This window comes from Quercus robur, chromosome 11 (assembly GCF_932294415.1).
Source record: "Quercus robur chromosome 11, dhQueRobu3.1, whole genome shotgun sequence".
In the NCBI taxonomy this organism is placed as follows: Eukaryota; Viridiplantae; Streptophyta; class Magnoliopsida; order Fagales; family Fagaceae; genus Quercus; species Quercus robur.
This window is the reverse complement of record NC_065544.1, coordinates 24,611,365-24,632,756: the sequence shown is the minus strand read 5'-3', so window position 1 is coordinate 24,632,756 and position 21,392 is coordinate 24,611,365. Positions and strand designations below refer to the sequence as shown.

At 34.2% G+C, this 21,392-nt stretch overlaps 2 protein-coding genes across 29 annotated transcripts in view; both read right to left on the bottom strand.

Annotated features, from left to right (window-relative positions):
- LOC126705329 (MADS-box protein SVP-like) overlaps positions 1-21,392 on the bottom strand; it is a 151,523-nt gene that overhangs the window by 118,895 nt on the left and 11,236 nt on the right. For 9 of the 28 annotated variants that reach the window (XR_007648243.1, XR_007648242.1, XM_050404247.1 and 6 more), the window contains exons 9-11: positions 14,028-14,095; positions 13,816-13,882; positions 13,483-13,550 (exon numbers count right to left, since the gene is read on the bottom strand). Coding sequence is in view for 14 of the 28 variants with exons in the window: in XM_050404247.1 (XP_050260204.1) it covers positions 13,483-13,550; positions 13,816-13,882; positions 14,028-14,095 (203 nt within the window). In the remaining 14 variants the exon portion in view is untranslated. Of the gene's footprint in view, positions 1-10,262; positions 12,724-13,283; positions 13,338-13,455; positions 13,551-13,815; positions 13,883-14,000; positions 14,096-21,392 lie in introns of those variants that run through there. The other 19 variants (XR_007648245.1, XM_050404242.1, XR_007648244.1 and 16 more) reach the window with 18 other exon arrangements.
- Positions 1,012-21,392, bottom strand: part of LOC126705328 (beta carbonic anhydrase 5, chloroplastic) — a 66,850-nt gene continuing 46,469 nt past the window's right edge. The window contains exon 11 of the transcript XR_007648240.1: positions 1,012-1,107. The gene's annotated coding sequence lies outside the window, so the exon portion shown is untranslated. The remainder of the gene's footprint in view (positions 1,108-21,392) is intronic.

Below are 21,392 nucleotides of genomic sequence, written 5' to 3'. Positions count from 1 at the left end.
AAAAAAAAAAAAATTTGGGTCTGCAAGAGGCATTAAGCACTAGCATCTGAGTATGTGAAAAAAATCTATTTTATATTCTTAAAATTTACTTTATCTATTTTTAACATTTTATTTTATAACTCACTCAACATCATAGTTGCTATTTTTACATACAAGTTATTAAAATAATATAAATTACACCATCAAGTAATATAAAAAACTAATTATAAAGAGAAAGAGAGAGAGTGAGAGGAAGAGAGAGTATGAGAGATTAAAATATATATTTTTTCTTTACAACTCACCCACACTTGGATAAAGCTCAATTTGAGCGGGTGGTTTGCTAAAATAAGAACTAGGGGTTTTTTACAACCCCAATACTAGTGATGTTTTTTATTCTGAGTTCTAATCTCACTTTTTGTTTCTTGATTGAATTGTATGTTTCTTCTATATAAAAAAAAAAAGGGCTAAAATTTAAAACCTATCCTTTATGTTTTACCAAAATTCATTTCAGTCCTCTAACTTTGCTTTCATCCATTTCATTCCTCTAAATTTCAGATTTATTCAGTGAAGATTTTTCCATAAACTTTTGTTATATATTGTAATTAATTTTCCAATTTTTTAAATTAAAAAAAAATTAATTAATGATTGAAAAATATTTTCCAATTTTTTTTTTCAAAAAAAATTAACAAAAGTTGACAGAAATGCCTTAATTGAATAAATCTGAAACTTAAAGAAGTGAAATGAACGAAAGCAAAGTTAGACAGATGACTGAAATGAATTCTAAAGAATCTTAGAGGGTATGTTTTGCATTTTAACAAAAAAAAAATAATAATAATGAAATTTTAAATAAATAAATAAAATTCCCATAACCCAAAAAGAAGAATAGCAGCTTAACCCTTCAGCCAAGCAGGCATAAAGGTCATTTTGATAGCTACCCACACATACTGAGGGTAGCCGAATTTGCCATATTTATGGTTTCAATTTCCAATCAGAAACAGAATTGAGTTGCAAAGCACAGCACACTCTAAACAATTGTATAACAAGAACATTTCATTGAGACACAAATACAACAGGGTGTATATATTATATCATATTATTGTTCAGTAAAATGATACAGATCAACAGTAGGTTATGGTTGTGTTGAATTCTATAAATTAAGCCTATACGCTGTCACACTCAATGTAAGTTTCAGAAATAAGAAAATAATAATATCAACAAAAACAACACTTGTAGCAAAATTCAGCACCAATAAAATCTGTTTTTGACTGGAAGTCTGCTATTTTTCCCCAAATTGCTACCCTTGTAATCCAGTGTCCACTTCTCAAATGTACAGTCAACAAAGTCATAGTACCCACCATGCAGAGAGAGTTCTCCTTTAGCCACTTTTTGTTCTATCCATGGGTAAGTGAGCAGGTTCAACAAGGAATGGTCGACTGATTCCTGTAATAGTAACGTGTAAGAGTCTTAAGACATTCAAACATGCAAGAACTTCTTATAAATCTGACATATTCTTATATTTTCAGAGCAACTTTCATTAGTTGCAAAAACTTTTTATAAATCTTACAGTTTTTTTTTTTTTTTTTTTTGAAGCCATAAATCTGACATATTGTCATATTTTCAGAGCAACTTTCATTAGTTGAATGAGCTGTTCGATTTGCACAAACCTCTGACAAATGGAGACCCACCCCAAGTAAGATCTGCATACTTCTGTCCACAACCTTCATTCAAGCAGAATTAGCCTCACTTTTGAGGAACTGCCTTGTATTTCTAACCCCCAGCATATGTAAATTTTGTGCAAAAAGAGTGGCACTTTGCCAAATTTAGCCAAGAATCTAAAAGAGTGAAACCAACCCACGAAGAAGAAAAGAAGAAGTGTTAAAAGCACTGTGAATGGGTACGGTAAAGAAGATTTTAGGAAGAAGAAGAACAGTGAACCCTACCTTAGCTATATAGTACATCCAAGCTCATTGAGTTAGCAAATTAATTGCAACGGATGGTAGGAAATAAAGGGATTGGCCAGATTTCCTATTTTCATCTTTTGCCTTTCTTTGTTTCAAAGTTATTGTCGTTTGTAACGCTGCTGTTGTCATCTCCCACAAAACCAGAAACGAATCCACCAATGGTTTGAAGAGAGAGAAAGAGGGAATGACTGAGACCAATAGCTTTTAGAGAGAGAGAGAGAGAGAAAGTGACTGAGACAGAATGAACTAGGTTTATATTTTGGGGGGGACCATTACTATAAGTTCAAGAAAATTAAGATTCCATTTATGGCCGAGCAAAGGGACTGTCTGCAATTTCAGAATTTGGTCATAAATGGTGAAATTTTGGTAAAGGGAATCTAATGAACATTTGTGGTGCAATTTCAGAATTTGGTCATATATGGTGAAATTTTGGTAAAGGGAATCTAAGGAACATTTGTGGAGCATTCTAGGCATATATATATATATATATATATATATATATATATATATATATAGGATTGTTGAGGGCCATTTGTGGAAGCCCAGGCAAACAGAAAGAAAGCCTAATAATGAGGGCAACAAAGAATTGACAAAATAGATAGCAAAAACCCATTAGGCCCAAGTGGTAGGAATAATGGATCATAGGCTCAACAAATAAATAAATGGATCTTGAAGAGGCAAGCGGACTCAAAGAAGCCAGGAAAGAAAGAAATAAATAGCATCCCATGGGCAGTGTATGAGATAGAAAAGTGAGAAAGGGCCACCGCAGGCCCAAGACAATACAAACTAAGAGAGTAAGGGGTTTCTGGCAGGCCCATGAACCCCAAATATAAGAATAAGGTTATTGGGCCGGGAAAGCCTAATGAAGTTAGTAAAAAGTCTATGGGAGTGTGGAATTAGCAAACGGACTGAGGAAGCCCAAAGAAAGCAATCAGACCGTGGATGCCCAAAGGGACATAGGAGCTCATGAGTAAAAGCAAAACAGTGCCTATGACAGGCCATTGAGAAAATGGATAAACGGCTGGCCCAAAAAGAGGTACAGCATGATTAAGTTATTACGGTAGGAATAACAATTCAATATTGCAGGAAATAAAGAAAATCAAGAGTGGACTAAAGAAATGTAAGGTCCATCATCATACAAAGCCTAGCTCCTGAATGGAGTGAGAAACCAAAGAAAAGCCCACATGAAAGGTCAGAAAACACAGACGAAGAGTCTCCAGATCACGGCAAACGCATGAGCAGCAGGCAGACTCTTGGACATATCTGAAAGGAAAGTACGCGCAAAACCCAGGCACTACCAGCCTGTACCCAGCCAATATAGGACGTGGTGGGGCCATGGGCCAAACGTAAGAGGTAAAGGGGGTATGGTTTAGTGGTGGGGAGAGGGGAAAAGATCTATTTTGCGGCTCCTGCCCAAGCCCTTTTGGGAGGTACGTCCTGCTGAGATGGCAGACCACCCAAAAGAGACAAGTTTGAGGGGAAACCGTTGGGTGCATGCTTTGAGAGTAGAGAGAGAAAGCATTTATATCGTGGCAGGAAAGAAGTGTTACGGTAAATTGGGGAACGAAACAAACCTGCCTCTGTCTGGCAAGGGTGAATGTCGCACAGACTTGGTGGTCGGCAAGTACGCTCAGACCAGACAGAGGCGGTTAAGGGGCAAAATGGTAAAAGATTGGTCACGGCAGGCACTATAAAAGGGCCCTTGCCGTACCCTGAAAAAGAGGATCGAAAAACATAGCATTTTTACAGAGTAGAAAGAAAAACAGAGTAAAAAGAAGAGAAAAAAAATAAGAAAGAAAACAAAGAATAAAAGAGAGAAAATTAAGGAAGAATGAGAGGTAATACAGTGGGCATGCACCGATAGATCGGTTTCCCTTTCTCCCCCTTCAAATCTTGCTCTCTTCCAAAACGTAAACAATGACTCTTTTTTTTTTAGGCAATAACCATTCAGGTCCGACTCCCTCAAAGTCATTAATTCCCACGGCAAGATCCTTTCTTGGGAGATTATTTGCATTGAGAAGAGGCGTTCTCGCTTCTTTGGTTTTGTTTTGGCAGACTAAATTAAAAACTTGATTTATGCCCATTTGATTAGTTCGTATTATTTTCTTCACTTTCTCTGTGATTGACATTATCATGACTGTAATCATGCTTTATAAGTAGGGATTACATAATCATTTATTTAAATAGTCAGAATACTCTGTTTTGGTTATTATTATTATATCTGTCTGCCGTAACTCGTCTGAAATAGTTCTGCATGCCGTAAGCCTACTCCTAGCAGACAAGGCATAAGTTTGTGCACAAACCGGCCCAAATTGAGTTACAATTGGACCGGCCCCAACTCCTTTACTCAGAAAACATTAGGGCCCATCACCGCAGGAGGCAACCCAGTCCAACACACAACACACAAAAAAGGCCCCTACAAGGATTTTACTAATGCCTGCCCTTATATAACCTATACTCAATTGCTTCGCAAAAAAAAAAAAAAAAAAACTATACTCAATTATTAATTTAAATATTACCTGTTTTTGGCACCAGCTTATAATATTAGCACATTTTTAGCAAAAATTTTTAATAAAAAATTAAATAGGTTGTTTCTAAATGGACACTTTAGTGTGTGATAGTCAATCTATACATACAAGCTTTTGTGCGATGGAAGATAAGGACTGGAATTCAAGTTTTCAAAAAGGAGATTCATAACCATACACTTAGATTATATTAGAGTTGAATTTCTATTTCAGATCCAATATATATATATATATATATATATATTAATATAAATAAAGGTGAAATATTATTTTGATCTGCAAATTTTATCAAATTTTTGTTTTTCATTCCTCAAACTTTACTAAAAATTTATTTTTCGTCATCAAAATTCACCAATATCAGTTCATGTAACGTTATGTAAAAATACATAATTACTATAGTAACCATATAAATTTACACTATCACTATTTATTTTACATTTTTTTTTATATGTATTTTGAGGATGAAGAAAAAGAGTGGATGGTAGTCATTGTATGTGAAGAAAAAAAAAACAATTTAAAAAATCAAGAATAATTGATATTTTAATTTAAAATATTATAAAATAGATAATTTGATATAAGTATTTTGAAAAGTAAACAAATAAAATAGAAAATATAGGTTCTTACGTTAAAATAATAGAAATTTTTGCACCATTAATTCAAATTTTCTAAACTTTATAAAAAAATATTTTTCAATAGTTTAGAATAAAAAATAGAGGAAAAAAATTTTCAATAGTTTAGAATAAAATAAAAAAAAACTTTTTAAAGTTTAATGACAAGAACCGAAGTATTTTTAATAATTTTAGGACAAAAAGAACATTTTAATAATTTAAAAATGAAAAATAAAAAATAAATTTTTAATATAGTTTAAAGATGAAAATAATATTTTAACTTATATGTATAACAGTGAAACGTTAAAAGTTTTATTTTCTATGTTGAGGATTGCTTTCCGTACAAATGCCATGCCGACAGAAATCATGACATGCTTGTACGAGTACGCATCATGTCTCCCACCCCTCTAATTCTCGCCTTATTTACCACTCGTTTATTGCTTTTTTTAGGATTTCCCATTTCATGATTTTAATTTTGTAGTTACTCTGTTGCTTTTTTAAAGATAAATAGTTAAATACTATACGTATGCACTGACTGTACGATTCTTATTACCAAAAAATTAAAAAGACTGTACGATTCAATTTCATTTCAATTTGTCTTTTGATTTTTTCTCTCTCTCTTATCAATGTTCTTTTAAGGGGTTGTTTAGATATAACTTATTTTTGTTCAAACTGAAAACTGAAAATATTGTAGTAAAATAATTTTTAAATGGGTGAATAGTACCGTAGGACCCGTGAACAGTGTCTTTTATCCCTTGCACAGTGCTCACATGTGATGTTATTGTTCATGCGCTAGAAAAAAAAAATGGCAGAAAACGCAAACTTGGGTTTGGAAACGTGGATCCAAACCCACACTAAGGGTCCGTTTGAATACAACTTATTTTTGCTGAAACTGAAAACTGAAAACATTGTAGCAAAATAATTTTTAAATGTGTAAATAGTACCGTGTGACCCATTTTTAATATTTTTTTCTGAATAAAGTGGTTGTGAGTCTCATGAACAGTGCCGCTACAGTGTGTGAACAGTGCTGCTACAGTATGTGAATAATGATAATTGTCCCCTAGCCTAAAGCAAAATGAGTAAAAAAAAAAAAGGAGAAGTAGAAAACGCAAACGCAGTAGACGTGATGCGGATCCAAACACATGCTAAGTGTTTGTTGGACTAGTTTATTTTTTGTCAACTTATTTTACTATTCAGCTTATTTTTGCTACTATTTATAGGTCCCACTGTACTTTTTGATTATATTCATGGGTTTCACTGTATTATTTCAATTAACATTTACATTTATTTACAGTATTTTCAGTAAAAAGTTTTCAGTTTCAACAAAATAAGCGAATCCTAAACAGACCCTAAGGGTGTATTTGGATACCGTTTATTTTGCTGAAATTGAAAAATTATTACTGAAAGTACTGTAGATAAAGGTAAAAGTTAGTTGAAATAGTACAGTGAGACTCATGAATAGTACCAAAAAAATGTTGTGAGGCCCATAAATAGTAGTAAAAATAAGCTGAATAGTGAAATAATTTTAATTTTTAATCATAACCCAAACGCACACTAAGTTTCTTTCAGTTTGCATTTGGCATTGATAAAAGTTGTCAGCTTATTTTTGCTACTATTCATGAGTCTCATTGTACTCTTTCAGCTAACTTTTAGCTTTATTTACAGTATTTTCAGCCAAAAAAAAAAAAAATTAAGTTTCAACAAAATAAATAGATCTCAAATAGACTCTTAATGATTTTTCTGGTCCAAATATTACTTTCAATATTCTTCCCTCTTTTTTTTCGGGAGCACAAAAAAACACAAAAGGGTTATTTGAAATTTAACTTCTATTTTTGAACCCCACTATAATATGGCAGGTAAGAAAAATAGGTTAATTTCTTATTTCTTCTTTCTTTTGTTTGATATTATCATAGAAAAAAAAACTAGATTTTTCTAATAGTCTTGTTAGGTTAGTTTTATGCATGAGATTCATAATAGTCTTATCATATAAATTAACAGCAAGTTGAATATAACGTATATTAAATTTACTACTATCAAATTATAGTGATCAAATTGACAGTGACTTTAAAATAATACTTTTGCTTTAAATAAAACCAAACATGATTGCTACTAACTGAAGCCCTCAAATAAGTGGGAAAAGTTGGCGAGCATGGGTCGCAACTCATATAAGAGTCTAGATGAGAATTTTCTAGGCATGTCTAGTTGTTAGGCCTTATAAGCACAAATGCTCAATTGTCAACAAAACACCAACTCTGAGATCTATGAGTGTTTTAATCTATAGCATCCCTTGTTTTCGTTTTCTCTAGGCAAACCTAAATTGAATCAAGAGGAGAATTCGTCTCATTTACTAGTTGGTTTATGAGGTTGTGCGGAATGTTGGCTTTACAAAGCCTTGTCAGAAAGTTTAACAAAATATTCATAAAAAAGAGAGGAAATGAAAATTTTATTAGACAAAATTTCAAACTCACAAATAAAGAGATCAAGATACTACCTTGAGCACTCTCTACAACTTTTTCTCTTGAACACTTTCACACCACACCACTTCCTTATTTTAGGGGGTGAAGTTACAAGAGCTGTCATTAATGTAATGACACTCCATTTCATAATAGAAAATTTTAGAAATGTAGAAAACTCAAAGACACAAATGTTATGCAATGACAATAGACACAAACAGTTATGGAAAAACAAGAGACACAAATTGTTATGGAACATCAAAAGGCACCTTTTGGTTTACCACTTCCAACACAGAAGCCATGCTTTGTAGATGAGATCGAACATCCCCATGCTACTCTCCTACTGCTCAGCTATAAGTCTTGTTACCATCTCCTTCTTTCTTTCTTTTTTGAAAGGAAGCCCTGTTACCTTATTTGCATGAGATAGTGAGAAAGTTAATACAGTTCAACCACTAATTCATGTATAAATTTCTGTGCTCATGTCTTGCTTCATGAGATTCATATGATCAAATATACTTTCTTTTAACCACATATATTCATTCTTACGCTCAGCTTCGGATGGTGTAGGAACTAAGCCCATATTAGTACTCAGTAGTAGTAAGCTCGAAGTGTATGGGCAAGATAAAGGACCCAAAGCATAGCTGCAGGGAGGCCAAGAATCTTAGCCACATCTAAGCTCCGGGAAATGAAAAGGATAATTTATAAGCCCCAGGAACGGGTTAGCTCCATTCCGCGTGGTTTTTAACCATGTAACTAAGGCCTTTGTTGGGAGTATTCAAATTTCATCATACTTTTTAAGATCTGCAATTCCAAACATGATTGTGTAATGGCTGTAATGGTGTTTGGAGCAACTATGTCTGTTGCTCGCAGTGAGTTAATTAGATGGCACTGCATGTGTATTGAGAGCTCCCCATTATAGGCAACGGCATTGCCATAAAGCCCAAGTGTTAGTCCATGTCTTGGCGCTTGGGCTAAAAATGCCACCGATTGTGACAGACATGCTTATCTGTGATATTACAAGCTTTGGACAGAGAGTTTGTAAGGTAATTGTTGAAAACTATTAAGGCGTTTGCCAGTCTTAGTAGGGTTAACGTGGCCTTGGCTTGGGAAAGAGTCCAGAAAACATGGGCTATTATGTTAGGGTTTTTTTTTTTTTTTTTTAATTTTTTTTATGGGATATTATGTTAGTGTTTGTTAACTACTATAAGATGAGTAATGCTCCGGATAGATTCATAACATTTTTTATAAAAGTTAAGTAGTTGACAAATTTTAAATGATTCTAATCTAAATTTATCATTAGCATCATTTTATTAGAGTAATTCTTAGATATTCTCAAAAAAAAAAAAAAAAAAAAATGATGCTTTCTCCTTTCGTACTCTTAGTAAGACCTAATCATTAAATTTATAATGAAATCCATCATGAATATGAAAAGAACGAGCACAATTTTTTCGTATTATAAGAAAATCTAAAAAAATTTCATTTTATAATTACTATTAACTAGTCATCTTCACGGTTATAATTTATAAAATATTTTGTGCAAATTTTGGAGACGTTTGACTAATTGTTATAACTTATACGATGCTATTTGCCCGCCATTACCACAATCCACCTAGAGCATCGTGCTCCTAGATTGGGAGAACTACCTGGACTTTCTGCGTTTTAAAGGTTAAGGGGTAGCACGGTCAGCTTCAATTAATTATTTCCCAATGCAATCTCACTTTTTGCACTTACTGCTTCTTTATCAAATTATAGTTTTTTTAAATAGTATCTGATTAATGTATGCCTTAGCGCCTGTATTAACCATTCATAATAAGAAACTTTTTATAAAAAATTTAAAAAATTTTCAATCAGTTAGTTACTTTTTCATTTTTTCATAAAAAATTTCCTAAAATAATTAACTAACATATACACTTAAGGCATACGTTAGTAAAACCCTTTTCAGAATACAAAAATAGCTTATTTAGTTGAAATTGAAAATTTTTTATTGAAATTAATGTTGATAAAACAAAAAACTAGTTAAAATAGTATAATGAGACCCACGAATAGTAGCTAGAATAAAACGAATAGTAAGAAAAGTAAGCCAAACTGTATTAAAAAAAAAAAAAAAAAAACCTGCATTTTTCGGTCAAAGTCAAACGCCACTTTAGAAAAGAATTAAAAAATAAATTAAAAATCATTCCCTTACCCCCAAAAACAGAAAAAAGAAAAAAAAAAAAAGAGCAATGCATCTAGCTCTTTAGCCAAGCAGGTATAGGTCATTTTGATAGCTACCCATCAGACATCAGTCCATCACACACGGAGGGTAGCCGACATTTACATATTTATGGTTTCAATTTCCAATCAGAAACATAATTCAGTTGAGTGCAGGGCACAGCACACTCAAAACATTTAGATAACAAGAATATTCCATCGAGACACAAATAAAAAGTGGTGTATATATTACATCATTGTAGATTGGGAAATTTTCAATCAATTGCAAATTCCCGTGTACCATCACGCATGTTCGAGAATTGCTTATTTATGTAACTTATTTACTTAGTGTGGGGTAAAAAGCTAAGAACTAGCTTAATTTTCAAAAAACTAAAAATAAGATTATTTGAAATAAAGTTAAAATAAAAAGTAGTGTAAAATCGGCAAAAAAATACATAATTTAATAATAATAATAAAACTAGTTTTTAATCTATTGTCAAATGTACACTATAATATGTTCAAAATGGTGAATTACAATGTGTCACATACTACTTAATGGGTCTCACTATCATTATTCAAAACCAATGAAATATTCCAAATGTCATTGAATAAAAATTACAAAGAATACCTGAAAGCCAATCACATGCCAACGCATGTTAATATTTTAATTTAAAGTGTCATAAGTAGTCTAATTAAATGCTACCATGTGTTATTTTAAATTAAGACAATTTGCCTAATCAAATGGCGATGTACATGTGTCTCTTTGAGAACTCCCTCCATTTAAATTATGAAACATGTCATCAATCAGAGTCAATCATATGCCATTAAACCTTCTCAAAATTCTTATAAATAGAGACTCCCATTGATCTTGTAGGATGACATTCGTAAGTCTCAAAACTCTGCTAGAATCAAGCTCTAAAGCTTGTAAGAACTTCAAGAATTTCAACTATTGAAGGTCTGTCAAATTCCAGCTCCAATGCCACGAACAATTTCTACATCAAAATCTTCAAATACGAAGAACATTAATCCCTCCAAGCCTTAAAGTTCTACTAAAATCGAGTTCTGAAGCCTCCAAGAATTTCAATAATTTCAAGTTTCGAAGCTCTATCAAATCAAGCTCCAAAGCCCTAAAGAACTTCTACATCTAGATATTTGAATTTGATAGACATTCATCCAAATCATCCTTCCAACTATCAAAGTTCTACTGGAGTCAACTCAAAGCCCTAGAGACTTCAAGTACTCTATTCCATCAAAGTTTTATTGGATTTAAGCTTTAATGCCTCCAGAAAATTCCACCACAAATCTTCAAAGACGAAGAACATTCAAATTACATGAAGAATGAGAAATCTCTAACAAGCGCACAACAAGAGATTCATTGCAATTCCATTCCTAAGGAGAAGATAGAGAAGAGAATTCACCTTATTGGCGATAATGATAGTGATTGAGCTAGAGACATGGACGATAAAAAAAGAGTACTAGTGGTTTTGTATTCTATTTGGGTGATACTGTGTTTACATCGACTTCTAAGAAGTAAACCTAAGTACGTCGCTGCTACCTCTAGTGTTTGTCATGCAACTTGGCTTAGAAGTTTGTTGAAGGAGTTGCAAAAGCTACAAGAAGAAGCTACAAAGATATTTGTAAACAATAAATCAACACTAACTCTTGCCAAGAATCTAGTCTTTCACTACCAAAGCAAGCAAATCAATACAAGGGTGTCATTTTATTCGAGAATGTATTGCTAGAAATGAAGTTCAACTTGAGTTCATGAAATCACATGATCATATTGCAAATATCTTCACTAAGCCACTAAAGTATGACACCTTCTACAAACTACAAGCTACAAGCCTTACTTGGAGTGATAATGAAAATAAGTTTAAGGAGGGACGTTAGAAATTAAACTTGTTTTTAATTAAAATTTCATTAATAACTGTGAGTTTAATAAGTTAAATATATTGCAACAAATGCATGTGGGGGGTTTCTTGAAGTTATGTCTGGGATTTTATAAATATAAAAGTTTAGAAAATAAATGTAGTTGGAATTGAGAGGATAGATGGAATAGTATATATAACCGATGCATCAGAAAATTTCAAAGCAAGAGTGAAAGAAGAGAAATACAAGTGTTAAAGAGCTCTCTTACACTTCCCTCTCCACACTCCCTCCCCTTGTGGCCTTGTGTGTGCTTTGTGATTGAGTTACTTTCTTTGAGTAGCGTGAGTGTTTGGGAGTGCAAGTGAGAAAAGGGCCACTAATTATTCCAGAGTAATCCAGTGTCCACTTCTCAAATGAAGTCAACAAAGTCATAGCAGCCACCATGCACAGAGTTCTCCTTTAGCCAGATTTTGTTCTATTTATGGGTATGTGAGCAGTTTCAACAGGGAATGGTTAACTGATTCCTGTAATAGGATCGTGTAAGAGACTTAGACACGACATGCAAGAACTTTTTATAAATCTGCGTATTGTCTTTTCCAGAGCAACATTCATTAGCTGCACGAGCTGTTTGGTTTACACAAACTTCTCACAAATGAAGACCCACCCTTACCAAGATCAGCACCATTCTGTCTACGACCTTCATTCAAGTAGAAACTGCCTGGTATTTCTAACCCCCTGCATATGTGAATCTCGTGCATAACCTTTGTGCAAAGCTGATTTAGCCTCATTTCTAAGGAATTAGCAGGCATTCTAACCATGTCTAAAGGGAAATTTTAATAATAGTCATAAAAGCCCTCAACTTTTGTTTATTGGGTAAGGAAAAGAGAAATTTAAAGGAAAAAAAGTTTCAGAAGAGTGGCAGTCCTGTTTATAAAAGAATGCTGGGCATCTTCAATAATCCATTCAACGTGTGAAGCAAAAAATGCACTGTGTTAGCCAAGCGATAAACATTTCTGCATTAATATTGTTATTTAATTACCTCAAATATGCTCCTGTAGGCATGTACTTCATCTTGCATGCTCATAGGGGCACGAATGCCTCCACAACGACTGTGGCCGATGACTTAAATGTTCACAACCTGCAAAAGAAATTATCCTTTCACAAAAAAAAAAAAAAAAAAAGAAGAAGAAGCAAACCCTCCTCAAGATTTGTTGCCGAATAGCTGCCCATTTTGTTTTATATTTTAGATGCTAAACGTAGAATTATCAAGTCATTGAATTTATATTCTTTAACTTTTCAAGAAACTTATCGTTCAGGAAATTGAAAAATCGGTATGGTTATGATTTGATAAATACTTTATGTTTAAATTCAGATTCTTAAACTATTTCTAATAAATTTTTGAAGGAGAGATATACTTTCATTTCTGAAACTTGTTTTCCAAAACACAATTTCATTCTCTTACTCGAATTTATACTTTATAGTTTTTGTAGGACTTTGGACTGTACTTCTCCATAATCATTATTTGGCCCTGGCACCCTATTTTTATGATGACATTTTATTTCCAAGTGCTTAGCGAATTATTATGTCACCTTGGCCACCATCAATAAAACAACATACATGAAACGGCATCTAGGATACATAAGTTATGAAACAAATTAAGAAGCCTATGTACTAGAATTCTAGGCACAAAATACATACCTCAAGAGAATTTACAGCAAATTCTAATGCCACATTTATTTCTGAGGGTCCACCCTGCAAAAGCAAAGAAGGAAAAAAAGGAAGGGTAGAAAACTAGAAATACTTCGTGGCCTCAATTTTTTCTACTGAGAAGTAGACATTCAAAATAAATGAAATGCAATGTGACATGCACCTCAAATGGGGGAACCAAATTAGCTACCTTCCGGACCATGAATGCTTCTCCTGGTTGAAACCCCAGGATGAATGATCAGGGGCAAACCCTTGAGTCTGCACAAGCAATTATCATGAACTGTACTGGAACTCAGTTTTAATAGGCTGTATATCTTTTCTGATTTTCAGAAATAAATTGAGCAAAAAAGCCATAGTTTATCCATCCAAGATGTTCTCAACATTTGTGTAACAAGTGGAATAAATTATTTGGGAAAGGATTCCCTCCCATTTAAATCGTCCAATTTCTCTAAACAGAATATCACTTCACTAGAAATTCATGGAAATTAATAAGCATGCTATTAGTCTCACATCTGACTCTTACAACTGTTCTAGGCTTCTAGCTGAGCTGGTTCTAACTTTAATGCCACATTTATTTCTGAGGGTCCACCCTGCAAAAGCAAAGAAGGAAAAAAAGGAAGGGTGGAAAACTAGAAATACTTCGTGGCCTCAATTTTGTCTACTGAGAAGTAGACATTCAAAATAAATGAAATGCAATGTGATATGCACCTCAAATGGGGGAACCAAATTAGCTACCTTTCGGACCATGAATGCTTCTCCTGGTTGAAACCCCAGGATGACTGATCAGGGGCAAACCCTTGAGTCTGCACAAGCAATTATCACGAACTGTACTGGAACTCAGTTTTAATAGGCTGAATATCTATTCTGATTTTCAGAAATAAATTGAGCAAAAAAGCCATAGCTTATCCATCCAAGATGTTCTCAACATTTGTGTAACAAGTGGAATAAATTATTTGGGAAAGGATTCCCTCCCATTTAAATCGTCCAATTTCTCTAAACAGAATATCACTTCACTAGAAATTCATGGAAATTAATAAGCATGCTATTAGTCTCACATCTGACTCAACTGTTCTAGGCTTCTAGCTGAGCTGGTTCTAACTTTAATATAACTGAAGCTGATCCACAATGTGTTTTTGTGTTTGTGTCAAATAGTAAAACTCCAAAGCCACAGAACACCACCACCCCCCCCCCCCCCCCCCCAAGAGTCTAAAAATTTCATAGTTCACATGCAGAATTCGAAGAATCAGAGATGTTGCAATTGTGCCCTAATCTTTATGTAATGTCATCATTTCCAAGAGGTGTTAATAGCCTTTCTCATTCCAAAGTACTAGGAACTAGTGTAAACCCTTCATGGATCAAGTTTGTGTTTCTATTTTTAGTGATTTGAATTCAATTTTCTATGTCCCAAAAGTGAGGGGAAAAAAAAAAAAAAAAAACCCATTTTTCTCTATTTCACGAAGAACTTTAAAAAAAGGGACTTAAAAAAGTCATTGACGTTTGATTTATAGGTCTTAGCTAGCCCTAACATGTTAAACGAAAATTTTGATGAGTTATTTGAGAGTGAATACCAAACTACATACATATGATGCAGGTTTGATATGTAAGCATATAATTTAAAATGTAGCTATATTAATTTACTTTCATTTTTTTCATACATATATATATATATATATAGAGAGAGAGAGAGAGAGAGAGCCAAGACAACTACTGGTGAAAATGGCTGAAATTTGGAAGTACATGTCTTGAATTTTCTTTGGCGGCGATGGTTAAGATAATACATGCATTTTATAGGTCAAGGAAGACTATGAAATAGAAGAACAATTTACCCTAGAAAAATTCAATAAAAAGAAATAATAAAAGCACAGTGGGATCATATTATATTATGAATTATGATATCATTTTTCCCAATTTGTAGCAAGAATCTGTATTCCAAAATTATAGGAAGCACACAAGTGTTATTTGATGGAGCAAGATTTACTTGAAAGTATACACTAACAAATTTAGACCTTAAACCAAGTGTACTCAAAAGCCCCATTCTTGATAAAGAAATGTGAAGGCGGACATGTAATACTTCAAAGGCAATCACACATAGATAAACAAACCTATTGCAGAATTGTGATTCAATTTCATGCCCTGAATTGTCATCAAGAACTCGAACTATGCAACTTAAGGAACGGAGCAAACCCTACAAACATAAGCATAATTGTCAAAGTATAAATATATATGTTGTTTAAGGATTACCATGTCATCGATATTGGAAGAAATTACTGGAATTACTAATACTTTTGCTGCTCTTCAAGCATCTGAGTTCCAGTTCATCTTATGCAAATTATCAATAGTATGTCTTGCCAAGATCAGTCTCTACTGTACAAGCAAACTTTCCCATCACCTTCTACTTTATTTTCCATTGAAACAAATTTGATTTATCCATAAACATGATTTAGCATCCAAAATTTACCACATACATACTCTCTTTGAATCAACTGATGGAAATAAATTGGTCTTACAGAAACTTAATTACAACTCTGAGCTAGGATTTATATTTACTTCGACATGGCTTTTTTTTTTTCTTTTGTATTTGAGAAAAGGGAATCCGTGTATGCTTCTTCATCTTCACTATACTTCAAATTCATTTAGGGAAAGGTAGCCTGCAAGACATAGAAACATGCACTAAGGCAAACGGTTTCTCTATAGTAGCAGCATGCATTTCTTGGCATGCAGTCAATGATGAGATTTTTTTTTTTTTTTTTTTAAATTTTATACAAGATAGAAATTCTACTCTAGCCTAATCTAAATGTATATATGTATGAAGCTCCCTCTTGAAGATTTGAACCCCGGTCCTGAACCCCGGTCCTTACCCCCCTACACCTTACAAGCACTTATACTTATGAAGTGACCATCGCACCAAGGGTACGCGGTAGTGCCAATGATGATAGTTAAGTTGCTACACAAACAAACAAATTGTTCAATGATGAGTTGAAAGTGACATCACCTTGTGGTTGCAACCATTAATTTCGCCACTAAATTTATCTTTCAATACCAGATTTACTTTAAAATGGATTTAAGAATATATTGTTAGAAGTTTAACTTGTTTTTAATTAACCTTTCATAAATAAGTGGGAGTTTCATAAGTTAAATGTAGCGGGGAGGTTTATTGACGTTATGTGTGGGATTTATAAATGTAAGAGTTAGAAAAATAAATGTAGTGGGAGTTAGAGATTGGATGGTATACTATATAAACCTATTCATCCGTCAGGTTCTATGCAAGACTTGAAGAGAAATACAAAACATTAAAGTGTTCTAACTCTTCCCTCTCCACTCGCTTCCTCAATTGAATTTGTGAGTGTGAGTCACTTCTATACACTAAGTAGTGTGTGAGTGTTTGTGAGAGTAAGAGAGGAAAGGCCCATCAATATTTTTTGTTTTATTTCCAACAAAGTGGTATCAGAGCCAATCGGTTCATGGTGAGAATGGTTATTGCCAATGGGATGGTGTCGTTCCAATTTGCTCAACTTACCAAACAAAACTTTGAAAATTAGAGTATCCGAATGAAGGCGTTGCTCGGATCCCAAGATGCGTGGGAGATTGTGGAGAAAGGTTATGCGGAGTCACAAGATGAAGAATCTTTGACTCTAAACTAAAAGGAAGCCTTGCAAAAGGCTCGAAAGAAAGATCAACAAGCTCTTACGTTGATTTATCAAGGTTTGGATGAAATCATGTTCGAGAAAGTTGCAAATGCAACTTCATCTAAGCAAGCATGGGAGTTTCTTAAAAACTCTCTAACAGGAGTTGATAAAGTGAAGAAAGTTTTCCTTCAAACATTGAGAGGCGAGTTTGAAGGTTTGCCCATGAAAGAATCCAAGGGCCCGTTTGGTAAGAGATTTTTAGTACCGTTGTTTGTATTTTTTGGAAATACGTGTGGGTGAAAAAGTGTGAAAATACGTATAATATTGTTTAAATACTAAAAACTGTTGTTTAAACAACACTAACAAACGGGTCCTGAATCTATCTAAGATTATTTTTCAAGGGTGTTGGCAATTATAAATCAATTGAAGAGATATGGTGAAAACTTGGATGATGTCCGTGTGGTAGAAAAATTCCTACGGTCATTAACTTCTAAGTTTGACTATATCGTTGTGGTGATTAAGGAATCAAAAGACTTGGAGTCAGTGACCATTAACCAGCTCATGGGATCATTACAAGCCCATGAAGAAAGGCTTAATAAGAAGAAGCAAGAACTTTTGGAGCAAGTCCTACAAGCAAAGCTCGCCTTGAATGAGAGAGGGTGGCGTGGAAGTAGCCAAAGAGGCCGAGGACGTGGACGTGGTAGAGGGAAAGGATCTGGGGGAAGGAATGGTCAAAACTCTCCCAATTATGAAGAGAGGGGTCAAAGTTCACAATCCACAAGAGATCATGGAAGATGAGGTTTCTCAAGAACATACAAAAGAAGGTATGATAAGTCTAACATTAAATGTTATAATTGTCAAAAATATGGACATTATGCTTCTAAATGTAAAAATGCCGCTGACACTGTTGAGGAGAAAGCTAACTATATTGAAGATAAGAATGAAGAAGTGGAGCCGACTTTATAGTTGGCATACAAAGAAGAAGACAGAGAAGAAAATGGTGCGTGGTATCTTGACTCTGGTGCTAGCAACCATATGTGTGGGAATAAAAGGATGTTTATGGAGATTGATGAATCGGTGGTCAGGAATGTTACCTTTGGTGACTCATCCAAAGTTTCAGTGAAGAGGATCAGTAAAATTCTTATCCGTTTAAAGAATGAAGATCATCAATTTGTTTTTGATGTATATTGTGTGCCAAGCATGAAAACTAATATTTTGATTATGGGACAACTCCTTGAGAAAAACTATGATATCCAGTTGAAAGATCGCAATTGCTTAATAAGGGATCATAAAAATAATGTGATGGCTAATGTGCCTATGACAAGAAATAGAATGTTCTTGTTAAATATTCAACATGATGTTATTAGATGTTTGAAGGCTTGTTTTAAAGATTCTTCTTGGCTTTGACATCTAAGATTTGGGCACTTAAACTTTGGAGGACTACAGTTGTTGGCAAAGACGATGATGGTGAGAGGATTGCCTTACATTGAGCATCCTAACCAGCTTTGTAAAGGATGTCTCCATGGCAAGCAATCAAGGAAGAGCTTTCCAAAAGAAGCTAGTACAAGAGCAACCAAGTCATTGCAACTTGTTCATACTGATGTGTGTGGACCTATCAAGCCATCATCACTTGGTAAAAGTAACTACTTTCTTCTCTTTATTGATGATTTTAGTAGAAAAACGTGGGTTTAATTTTTGAATAAAAAATCTGAAGCATTTGGTGCATTTAAGAAATTTAAGGCATTTGTAGAAAAGTAGTGGCCATGAAATTAAGGCCTTAAGATCTGATAGAGGAGGTAAATTCACATCAAATGAATTCAAAGAATTTTGTGAAGCAAATGGGATTCGCTACCCTCTAACAATTCCAAGGTCACCACAACAGAATGGTGTAGCAGAAAGAAAGAATCATTCAATTCTTAATATGGCCAAAAGCATGTAGAAGAGCAAGAAAATGCCTAAAGAATTTTGGGCTGAAGCTATAGATTGTGCAATCTATTTGTCCAGTCGTTGCCCCACAAGAAGTGTACAAGAAAAAACCTCACAACAAGCTTGGAGTAGGAAGAAGCCTACAGTTTCCCATCTTTGTGTATTTGGGAGCATTGCGTATGCACATGTACCAGATTAAGAGAGATCCAAGCTAGATGATAAAAGGAAGAAGTATGCGTTCATTGGCTATGATCCAAGCTCTAAGGGCTATAAGCTTGAGCACTGGAAAAGTCATTGTTAGTCGAGATGTGGAATTCAATGAAGAAGACACATGAGAATGGAGCACCCAAGAAGAAGAGAAGTATGATTTCTTTCCTCTATTTGAAGAGGAAGATCAAGGGAATGAAGTTCAAGAAGAGCCTATCACTCCACCTCCATCACCTGCAGCATCATCTCCCATTCATGAAAGTCCATCATCGTCATTACTAGAAGGAAGTTCTAGTGAAAGACCAAGAAAAATGAGAAGTCTCCAGGATCTTTATGATTCAACAGAGATTATAGATGGTTTAACACTTTTTTGTCTATTTGCTGATTGTGAACCTACAAGATTTGAAGAAGCGGTGCCAGACAAAAAATGGAGAGATGCTATGGACGAAGAGATCAAGGCAATAAAGAAGAATGATACATGGGAGCTTGCAACTCTTCCAACTAGAAAGAAGACAACTATTGTAAAATGGGTGTACAAGTTGAAGAAGAATGCAAAAGGAGAGGTGGAGAGATAAGAAGCAAGATCGGTGGTGAAAGGTTGTAGTCAACGACAAGGTATTGATTATGATGAGGTATTTGCCCCAGTTGCTCGTTTGGAAACTATACGATTGCTAATTTCTTTCGTAGCTCAAAATCAATGGAGAATTTTCCAAATGGATGTAAAATCCGCATTTCTAAATGGCTACCTTGAGGAAGAAATTTATGTTGAGCAGCCTATTGGCAATGTTGTAGAGGGGCAGGAAGATAAAGTTTTGAAGTTGAAGAAAGCTCTATTTGGCCTAAAACATGCACCAAGAGCTTGGAATAGTAGAATTGAAAAATATTTCCAAGTTAATGGGTTTTCTAAATGCCAACGTGAACATGCGTTTTATTGTAAGATGCATAAAAATGGAGATATCTTAATTTTTTGTTTGTATGTAGGTGATTTGATTTTTACAAGCAACAATCCAAGTATGTTTGAAGACTTCACGAAAGCAATGACAAAGGAGTTTGAAATGACAGATATTGGACTTATGGCCTATTATCTAGGCATTGAAGTAAAGCAGATGGAGGATGGGATTTTTATTTCCCAAGAAGGTTATGCAGAGGATATTGTCAAGAAGTTTGAGATGTTAAATTCCAATCTAGTTAGCAACCCTGTAAAATGTGGAGTGAAGTTATCAAAGCATGACGATGAAAAGAAGGTTAATCCAACATTCTTCAAGAGTTTGGTTGGAAGTCTCAGGTATCTAACATGCACAAGAGCAAACATTCTTTTTGGCGTTGTACTAGTTAATCGTTGCATGGAAGCACCGACGATGACTCATTTGAAGACTGCCAAGAGAATTCTTTGCTAATTAAAAGGTACACTGGATTATGGACTATTGTATTCACCCTCTAAAGATTTTAAATTTGTTGGCTATAGTGATAGTGATTGGGCTGGAGACACTAATGACAGAAAGAGTATTACTGGTTTTGTATTCTATATGGGTGATACTACATTTACATGGACGTCTAAGAAGCAGCCAATCGTGACACTTTCCACTTGTGAAGCTGAGTACGTTGTTGCTACCTCCAGTGTTTGTCATGCAATTTGGCTTAGAAATTTGTTAAAGGAGTTGCAGATGTTGCAAGATGAAGCTACGAAGATATTTGTGGACAATAAGTCAACACTAACTCTTGCAAAGAATCCAGTCTTTCATGACCGAAGCAAACAAATTGACACAAGGTATCATTTTATTCAAGAATGTATTGCAAGAAAGGAAGTTCATCTTGAGTTTGTGAAGTCACATGATCAGGTTGCAGATATACTCACTAAACCACTCAAGTATGACACATTCAACAAGCTACGAGCCTTACTTGGAGTAATCAAGAAAATAAATTTAAGAGGGAATGTTAGAAGTTAAACTTCTTTTTAATTAACCTTTCATAAATAAGTGGAAGTTTCATAATTGAAATGTAGTGGGAGGTTTATTGAAGTTATGTGTGGGATTTACGAAAGTAAGAGTCAAAAAAATAAATGTTGTGGGAGTTAGAGGTTGGATGGTGTACTATATAAACCTATTCATCCATCAAGTTCTATGCAAGAGTTGAAGAGAAATACAAAATATTAAAGTGTTATAACTCTTCCCACTCCACTTTCTCTCCCTTTATTTAATTTGTGAGTGTGAGTCTCTCTTCTATACACTAAGTAGTGTGTTGAGTATTTGTGAGAGTAAGAGAGGAATGGCCCATCAATATTTTTGTTTTATTTCCAACATATAGTATGTTAGAACTTAATGCAATGCTAAATCCAGAGAAA